Genomic DNA, 9,413 nt, shown 5'->3' on the forward strand with positions numbered 1-9,413 from the left:
CGACCCCCATGGAGGTGCAGGTGCCCCCAGGTGTTCCCGGCATCACCCCGCTGCGCTGGGCCGCTCCAGGGCTCGTCACCTGGGACCCAGCCCAGCCAGGAGAGCCGGCGGAGCGTGGGACCCCTATGATCCCCCCCAACCCTCAGCCAAGACCTCCTACCCAGCATCCCCCACCCTCAGCTGTCAGGCACTGGAGATCCTCCCCCTCCAGAAAAAAGGGAATCCCTTCTCACAGCTAGAGCCAGGCGATAGACAAGCGGGATGCTGGAGGCAGGGATGTACCCCCACTTCTTCCCCCCACAGCCCATGGCACCATGAGGCTGTAGGAGGGGCAGCTCTGGGCAGGGGTGAGACCACGGCATGAGATCCCAGGGGGAAGCAACCTCAGGTGTTTCAGGTGGCTGCGCAGGGCCTTTGCCCACAGTCCTGGGCTCCAGCTTGGGCCCTGTGGCATGCAGCTTGTGAAACCCCCACTTGCCATGCAGCATGACATCGAGCTGATTGACCCACGGGGCCGGACCCCTCTGGAGCTGGCCGTCTCGCTGGGCAACCTGGAGTCGGTCCGGGTGCTGCTGCGGCACAATGCCAACGTGGGCCGGGAGAACGCGGATGGCTGGACAGGTACGGGGTGAGGGGAGAGGGGTGCTAAGCAAGGTGGGTGGAGAAAGGTGCATGGAGCTTGGGGCAGCTTGGATGCCGTTTCTTCTCTGGCACGATACCTGGTGCACGGGGCCTAGCCCCAGGGTCCACAGGCCCAGCGTTCAGACATGGGCATCAGCAGCAGCCTGCCCAGCATCCTACCGCGTGTTCGCTGGGGCCCCAGCTTTGCCTACTGAGTCATGCCCAGGTTGTGGGCGCAAGGGAAAGGGAAGCCGGGTAGTGTGCCCTGCCTGATGGCTCCCCTTTGCTCCCAGTCCTGCAGGAGGCTGTCAGCACTGGGGACCCTGAGATGGTGCAGCTGGTGCTCCAGTACCGTGACTATCAGCGTGCCACCAAGCGCCTGGCTGGCATTCCCGAGCTGCTCAGTAAACTTCGCCGGGTATGTGCATGTGTGTGTGTCCCTACACCTTCTCCTGGTCCTGGCACACTCTTGCAGCCCTGGGCAGATCCCTCCCCGCTCAGCAGCCCACCCCCCACCCCAACCCTGCCTTGGAGGATAGCCTTTCCTACCCTGCTTGCTGCTCCAGTGTAGCTTGGGCACCCGCCATGGGAAATGATCCTGCTCCTGGGATCTGTTGGGGAGGGTCCAAGATCCCCAGGGATCCTATGGGGCATACAGCCAGGGCCTTGCCCTCCCCTTGCAGGATTCCTCACCCTGAGAGATCTCCTTCTGCAGGGAATCCCCCTCCTTCTGGCTCCTGCTCTCTCTCCTCCCACTCCAGGGGATCTCCCACATCTCCTGATCCTGACTGGCTTTGCACAGGATCCCTGTAGGGAATGCTTCTTACTTCGTTTCCCACCACCTGCCCCTGCTGAGAGCCCCTGCAGGGAATCCCCACATCCCTCCCTATCCCCACAGTCCCTGAAGAGGTGCCCCAGTCTCACCCCTTGGCCACGGCATCTCTTCCAGGCCCCGGATTTCTATGTGGAAATGAAGTGGGAGTTCACCAGCTGGGGTGAGTCAGATTCTGGGGCCCCTGGAAGCCAGGGGTGGGGCAGCCAAGAGGTGCAGCTGGTTAGGGGAGGATGCTCCATCCCTCCCTTCCCCCAGGCTGGAACCCAGTGGCATCTAACCATTGGCAGGACAGGGGTGCAGCGTGATGGGGCCAGCCTAGGGCAGCATGTGGGGGCTGGGGTAGGGGCAGAGGTAGGGGCTGGGGTATGCCTCCTACCCTGTTGGAGAGGAGGTTGCTAGTATGCCCAGCAACTTGGTGGCAGTTCCTGGTGGCAGAGGTGAAACTGCACCAAGGCTCCGAGGCCTTTGTCAGGGTGGGTGACCCAAACTGGTCCCCAGATGGGATGGGGGTGGGGATGGAGCAGCCTGCCTTGCTGTCTGCCCCTCCTTAAGCTCCCTACTCATACCGCCTCCTGCCTCTGCAGTGCCCCTGGTATCCAAGATATGCCCAAGCGATGTGTACCGGGTGTGGAAGCGCGGTGAGAGCTTGCGGGTTGACACCACCCTGCTGGGCTTTGAGCACATGACCTGGCAACGAGGGCGGCGTAGCTACATCTTCAAAGGCGAAGGTCAGAGATGCCCCTTGTCCCATAGCCCCCAGCTCCTCACAGGCACTGGTTGTGGAAATGGAGCAGGAGTCTGGCTGCCGGCGCCTCCTGTTGGTGGGGGTTGGAATCTGTCCCATTGTTGACACATTCGATCTGCACCCCCCCACCCCACGTGCCTGGCTGCTTCAGGCTATGGCATCAAACCCTGCCTTGTTCTGGGGGCTGTAGGGTTTCTATCCCCATTTGTCCTCCTGCCCCGCCTCATGGGAGCTGGTACCCCCTGAATTGGCACTATCTTACCCCCCAAGTGAATGGCTCCCAGAGCAGGAAGGGGAAACTGTGAAACTTAGTGTCCCTCCCCTAGCTGGAGGATGGAAAGGGAGTGCTGCTGTCCAGGGTGGGTACCACATCTCCCCCAGGCTGAAATCAGGCACCCCTGCCTCCCCAGCGTCCACCCTGGGAATCAGAAGCAAGAGAGATTGTAAGAACTGCTGCACACAACCCCTGATGAGCAGTGTGTGTGTGTGAGAGAGAGAGAGAGAGAGAGAAAGAGGGTGGAGGTGCAGAAATCCAGGAAGTCTCCAAATCTGCCCTATCTTGCTGGTCTGGTTCACATGACCCAGCCGTACAGGGGAGAGGGTGACTGGTGCTGATGTGTGGCATCCCCTGTCCCTTCCCATCCCTGCTCCTTCCCTTCTCCCCTAAGATGAGGGTGCTGTAGTGATGGAGGTGGACCACGACAAGCAGGTGGTGTACACGGAGGCGCTGTCACTGGCCCGGCATGAGCCGGAGCTGATGCTGGCTGCCATGCAGCCGACAGAGGAGCATGTGGCCGGCCGGCTTACCTCGCCCATCGTTGCCACACACCTTGACACCAAGAATATCGCCTTTGAGCGGTGAGCTGGACAGAGACGGGGCTAATGTGTGGGGGCAGGGCTTGGAGATGGTGGGGTGATGCACAAAGAGAATTCATACAACAGAATGGGGGATGCAGAGGGGGCTTGTGCAAGAGGAAAGGGTATGTGAGGGGGCAGGGCACCAGATGAGTTGCCTAATGCTGCTTGTGTGGGGTGGATGTGGGCAGGAGAGTACTGGTTGGTGCACAGGGTAAGCAGAGCAGCATAGGAATGTACGTGAACCTGGGAGAGCCCTGACCCAGCTTACACCTTGGCTCTGATGGACTGGGGCAGCATCCTGTGGGATCCCAACCCTGTGATGGGCCATTGGGGTGCATGGGGGAGGATGAGGCTGGCAGGGAAAATGCAGCGACTGACTGGCCATCCCCATCTTGGCAGGAATAAGTCTGGCATCTGGGGATGGCGCTCGGAGAAGATGGAAGTGATCAGTGGCTATGAAGCCAAGGTAACCCCTTCCCAGGGCTGGGGTGCAGGCAGGAGAAGCCTACAGGGGACTCCACAACCCTGGTAGGGAGAAGAGTGGCAGAGGGATGGCCCTCGGACACCTGAGACAACAGCACTGGGACGGTCCCTAGTCCTTCAGACTCCCAGCAATACCCTAGGGAAAGGGAAACGGAGGCAGGAAATGGAACCCGGGTGTCCAGGTGGACAGTGCTTAGCCCCAGGGGGCCTTGCACCTACCAGCCCCCGGGATGGAGCGACAGCAGACTAGGGCCTAGATATCCTGGGTCTGGCAGGTTTGGAAGGAGCTGACCATGTCACATGTCCCAGCAGGTTTACAGTGCCAGCAATGTAGAGCTCATCACTAAGACGAGAACTGAGCATCTGTCTGATCAGGACAAGTCCCGCAACAAAGGTAACACCCAGCCCCACCCTCTTACCAGAGCACCCAGACCTTCCCTCTGGGACATGCCTGTCCCAACTCTTCAATCACAGCATCTGCCCCCTCTGTCTATGACACACCCAACCCAACCCTCCACAGTTCTCAGCCCCTTCCCTCTGTGATGTGCCCATCCCAGCCCTCCACTGAGAGTACCCACCAGGAGCCCTGCCCTCTCTCCTCCTTCCCACAACCCACCACCACTCTGACACCCACATCCTGACCCTCCAATTGGATGGTCTGACCTACATAGTCAGCTTCAGGGAAACACAGCCCCTCCTCCATGACCTAAGCACAGCCTCCCACCTCCATTGTCAGTGGCATGGCTGAGGCAACACGGTCCCTACCATGGGCCCCTTGAGAAGGGCACAGTGGGCGCAGGCATCTGTTTCCTCACAGGGCCTGTGCAGGGTGTTGTCCAGCCTGTGTTGTTCCCTCTGTGTTCCCTTTTACAGGCTCCAAGACGCCCTTCCAGTCCTTCCTTGGGATTGCCCAGCAGCATGCTGCCCACAACGGGGTAAGTGGTATGGCCCCCTCCTACACCAAACATGAGGGGTGCTGCCCCTCTGACATGATGGGAGTCTGACCCCTCTGCACAGACAGGGGTGCCTGCTCCTACCCTGTGGAGGTGAGACTGGGGCCATTCAATGCCAAAATAGGCATGAGGAGGACTCAGACACAAGGGGAACTGCCAGGGAATGCCCAGGGGATTTGACCCAGCCCTGATCCATGCCCCTTCCCATTGTCTCTCTGTTCCAGGCCCCTGTGCTGCAGTCTGCCACTCCCACTAACCCCACAGCCATCACCCCCGAGGAGTATTTTGACCCCAACTTCAACCTGGAGGCCCGCAACATTGGCCGACCCATTGAGATGTCCAGCAAGGTGCAGAGGTAAGAGGGGCATCAGCCTGAGGCAGGGGTGAGGAGGATCCAGAAGCCCATAGGTTGGCGGGGAGGAAACCAAGGTGTCCAAGATAGCAGGGCACTCTTAGAAGATCCTATGGATAATAGGCTGGGAGAGAGGGACAGAAACCCAGTCATTCAAGAGTGCAGCTAGGCCTGGCTTCTTAGCTCTGTGCAAGGGCGGGGTGGGCAGGCTGGCCATGATGTTCCCCATGGCTGTCCCAGGTTCAAGGCCACGCTGTGGCTGTGTGAGGACCACCCCCTGTCACTGGTGGAGCAAGTGACGCCCATCATCGACCTCATGGCCATCAGCAACGCTCACTTCGCCAAGCTGCGCGACTTCATCACTCTCAAGTTACCGCCTGGTTTCCCCGTCAAAATCGGTGAGCCAAGGGGCAGAGTCTCTGGAAAAGGGTTGGGGCCAGCCAGAGGTGGGGCAGCAGGGTGGGAGGCTGGGCTGAATTTAAGAAGGGGTGGCAAATGGGGGGTAAGATGGTTGGGGGGAAGGCCAGAGGAATGGGCCTAGTTTAGTGGGAGGGCATATAGAGGGAGCTGGTTTGGGAAGGAGGGGTGGCTGCCCCCTGCACCGTCTCATGTTTTTTTGCCCCTTCCCTTCCCAGAGATTCCCCTCTTCCACGTTCTCAATGCCCGGATCACCTTCAGCAACCTGTGTGGCTGTGATGAGCCCCTAAGCTCAGTGCGGATATGCTCCTCCTCACCCAGCCACTCCCCGGTGGAGCCCAAGGAGCTGGGTATGGGCGCAGAGGCTCCTGCAAACCCCAAAGGTAAGGGAGGCCTGGATGGAGGGTGGGATGGGAGGGATCTGCATATCAGGCATGTCACTACAAACCCTGCTGAGACACCCTGGGGCAAGAGCTGGGAAAAAGGTGTCAGATCTCTGGGGCAGGGTGCTGCCTGTGGCAGGGGGATGGTGCAACAGGGAAGCCATGTCTGTGGGGTTGCTGTGGGCCAGGTAAGGGGGACTGGGCTCCCCCATGCTGTGCTCACCCCGTCCCTCCCTGTGCCCTGTACAGTGTTCCCATTCCCCTGCGAGGTGGACCCATCAGTGTTCGAGGTGCCCCAGGGCTACACCGTCCTGGGTGCTGGTCGCAATGAGCCCATGCGTGATGAGGATGATGACTTGCTGCAGTTTGCTATCCAGCAAAGCTTGCTTGATGCTGGCACTGAGACCGACCAGGTGGGATGGGGGCAAAGGCCATGACCTCTGCAGGGAACATGGCATTGGAGTACGGACTGGCTCAAGGGGTGGGAACTGGGACCTGGGGCCTCTTCCCTTCAGGGAGAACCCGCTTCCTGGTGTTTGCTCCCTGCTATTGGGAGTGGCCCTGCCTCTGATGGGGGTGGGGGAGTGAGTGTGGGGGTATATCTTCCCCCTTGCTCACAGGCAGCCTTGCCTGCAGGTCACCATCTGGGAGGCACTGACTAACACACGCCCCGGTTCCAACCCACCTTCCTACGAAGAGGAGCTGCAGCTGGAGCGGTGAGTGCCACAAGAGCTCTAGCAACCAGAGGGCCTTCCCTCCATGGGCAACAGGACACCCTGGCCCCGCACACACACCCTCACTCTCCACACCCCATAGGTAGAATCCCTGGACTGGGCTCAGGTAAGGCAGGTTCTACTATCGGGACCAGATTCTTTGTCTTAGATGCACTACAGCAGGGATAGGCAACCCCCAGCACAAGTGCCAGCGTGTGGCACAAGAAGGCATTTTTGCTTGGCACACATGCCTTGAAGCAGACAGCAGGGAAGGGGCTGGGGCTGCACTGCCACAACAAGGATCAGGCCCCTTGTGTCTCCCCCACCATCCACCCTAGGTATGCCAACATCTTACAAGTTGAAGTTGCAGGTGTTTTTGGCACTCTGCCCAAAAACATTGCTGACCCCTGCGCTACAATATGCATCCCTTATTGCTCCCACCCCCTCCCCTTCCCCACCTTCCTTGCAGCGACAGAGAAATGTCCCCCACTGCTGTCAACCACAGCACCCACTGGGGTGGATACAGAGTCCCTTAGTGCTTCTATACCCAACATGCAGGCACTGAGCATCAGTTGGACTTGTGTAAACAGAGGTCCCAGAGCAGCAGGGCTGGAAACAGGGCTTCCTAGGGAAGTTTCCCCCACCACACACATTTCAAGGCAAAAGGTTCAGGCTCCCAGCAGGCTCAGGTAGGCACTCAGGGCTGCCTCCCTTTCCCAAAGCAGTAACCTCAGGCCAGCATTGTAGCAGTCGCATTCACAGTGTTTGACTTTGAGGGGTTTAAAAACAGCCTCTCTTCTCCTCCCATCCTCTGTTTTTTTAAGGGAAGTTTTGACCCTAATTCCAAGGTAGGAGTCAGGAGACAAGGTGCTATGCATGGGTTAGTTTTAGCAGGCCAGGTTTTCCCCCAGCCTGGGCTGCAGTCTCCCAGGGAAGTCTGTTCCTGGGATCAGGACCAAGATCCTTTGGCTGGCTGAGGGGTGGTGTTGAGGCCCTGGGACAGAACTGAAGTTGGAGCTGTGGTTGTAAGGAGGATGCGTGACTGAAGGAGGACATGGGTTTTTAGGAGTGGTGGGGCAGTGGGGGGCAAGGGCTGCATGTTAGGATTGGGTAAAAGGCATGGGGTTCAGGCTGTGAAGTGGGAGGGTGGTGTTGTGAAGGCGTGTGGCTGAGTAGGAGGGTCATGGCTCTAAATGGGGTTGGGTCATGGGATAGGGCTGGGGCTGTGAAGGTAGGCCACACGCTGTGTGTTAAGGGCCATGGCAGAGGTAGCAAGTTGGGGCTGATATGTGATGGGAGCGTGGCTGGGAAGAAGGCTCTGGATAAGATATAGGACTGCAGCGTGGTCAGGTCTTGAATATGAAATTATCGTATTAGAAGCTCAAAATTATTGTATTTGCTGAAAAACTATCATACACTGAAAACATTATGCAAATAAGCACACAAATATGTGTGCAAATAATTCTTCTTTGTTACTTTATGTTGCTCACTATAACTCGCCAATGAGTGAATGAGAACTGGGTCATCAGAGTTGAAGCACTTCTTTATTTCAAGGCCAGCAGTCATAAGAAAGTGCTGACAGCAAACCCAGAAGTCAGTTAAGACTCTCTGAGAGTGACTTGGGTTTTGCATATGCTGCGTCAGTTAGCTGCCTCCAAAATTATCGCACATTTTGAACGCTTTTACTAGTATTGATCATACATTGTACAAGGGTTGAAACTATCGTACAAATACGATAATTACCGCGCACCTGGCAGCACTGTAGGGCTGTGAAAGGAGGTTACGGGAAGGAATGGGGATGAAGAGGTAGGGCTACAGATGACATCATGGCTGCAAATGGGTGGAGCTATGGGATGTGGGGGCAGGGCTGTGAAGGGGTGGTGCTACAGGGGCAGGGTTATGGGGTAGACAAGGGGGTTAAGGGGTGGTACTACAGGGTAGGGGCAGGTCCAGGAGTGAACGGAGCTATAAACCCTTCTCCTCACCCTGCAGTGCCATCCAAGAGAGTATGTTCCTACAGTCAGGGCAGGGCTTGGGTGAGTCTGGCAGCGAGGGTAACAGCAGCGTGCTCCCCGCTGAGGGCAGCCCTGCGCCCAGCACCAATGGCTCATCCTCATCGAGGCCCCCAGCCTACCCCAGCTTCGACGAGCAGCTGCGCCTGGCCATGGAGCTGTCGTCCCGGGAGCAAGAAGAGCAGGAGCGCCGGGAACGCGAGGAGGATGAGGAGTTGCAGCGCATCCTTCAGCTCTCACTGACGGAGAAATAGCGTCCAGGCCAGGCCCGGCCAGAGGGCCCCCAATCTGAGCCTCCCCAGCGTGTGCTGTTGTGATTTTAACCTCAAGCAGGGGTCCCCATCTCCTGCCCCGTGGGGGTGGGCAGACTGGACACGGCAATTCAGACCCCTCTGCCTTCCCCAAGATTCTCTTGGCCCTGACCCCTCCTGGGTCTTATTTAATATAACTCCTGTACATTTTTTCTTTCTTTTAATTTTTTTTTAAACATGGCTATTGCTTCCTCCCTGCAGTGGAGGACAGCAACAAGAGGGGGAGGGAAGGAAGGAAGGAAGGACAGGCTGGACAAGCAATACAGTGGTGCTTGCATTGCTGACGACAGTCACAGCATGACGACATAGATCTCTGCTGACAGCGGCTGGGGATTTGGGGCTGAGGCAAGGGCCAGAGGAGGGAGGTCAGGGCCAAAATCTTGTTCCCTGAGCACGTGCTATGGGGGTGCAAGGGGAATCTGACTGGTGGTAGCAGTGGGATTGAACCCCGAACGGGCCCAGGCCCAATGCTTTTGAGTCCTGTGCTCTGCCCATGAGAAACCACCTCTATCCGGGTTAATTTATTTTATTTATATCTCTGCAGTTCTAAGGGGAGGGAGGGGGCTGTGTCTTTTGGGGTTGGTTTGGTTTGGTTTTTTGTTTTGTTTTTTTTTAATTAAACCTGGAGGGTTGTAAAGGGAATGGCTGCAGCAGGCGGCTTCTGGTGCCCCCTGGGTGGGGCTAGGGCTTTGGGCAGCAGGCAACTGTGAAATAAAAAAGAAGAAACCAA

General features: G+C 57.8%; 1 protein-coding gene across 2 annotated transcripts; it reads left to right on the forward strand.

The window, feature by feature from the left end:
- The first annotated feature begins 464 nt into the window (after positions 1-464).
- On the forward strand, positions 465-9,413 carry ANKRD13D (ankyrin repeat domain 13D). Of its 2 annotated transcripts, none has more exons than XM_019556633.1 (14): positions 465-621; positions 915-1,039; positions 1,571-1,616; positions 2,041-2,184; positions 2,870-3,059; positions 3,459-3,525; positions 3,852-3,936; positions 4,416-4,477; positions 4,720-4,850; positions 5,088-5,245; positions 5,483-5,647; positions 5,897-6,060; positions 6,284-6,363; positions 8,353-9,413. In XM_019556633.1, exons 1-14 carry the CDS (start codon positions 480-482, stop codon positions 8,624-8,626), a joined length of 1,833 nt encoding a protein of 610 aa, XP_019412178.1. In that variant the 5' UTR covers positions 465-479; the 3' UTR covers positions 8,627-9,413. The 2 variants fall into 2 exon arrangements, with proteins under 2 accessions (XP_019412178.1, XP_019412179.1); XM_019556634.1 differs by having other exon boundaries at positions 3,855-3,936.

Source organism: Crocodylus porosus, unplaced genomic scaffold, assembly GCF_001723895.1.
Source record: "Crocodylus porosus isolate Cpor-Errol unplaced genomic scaffold, CroPor_comp1, whole genome shotgun sequence".
In the NCBI taxonomy this organism is placed as follows: domain Eukaryota; kingdom Metazoa; phylum Chordata; order Crocodylia; family Crocodylidae; genus Crocodylus; species Crocodylus porosus.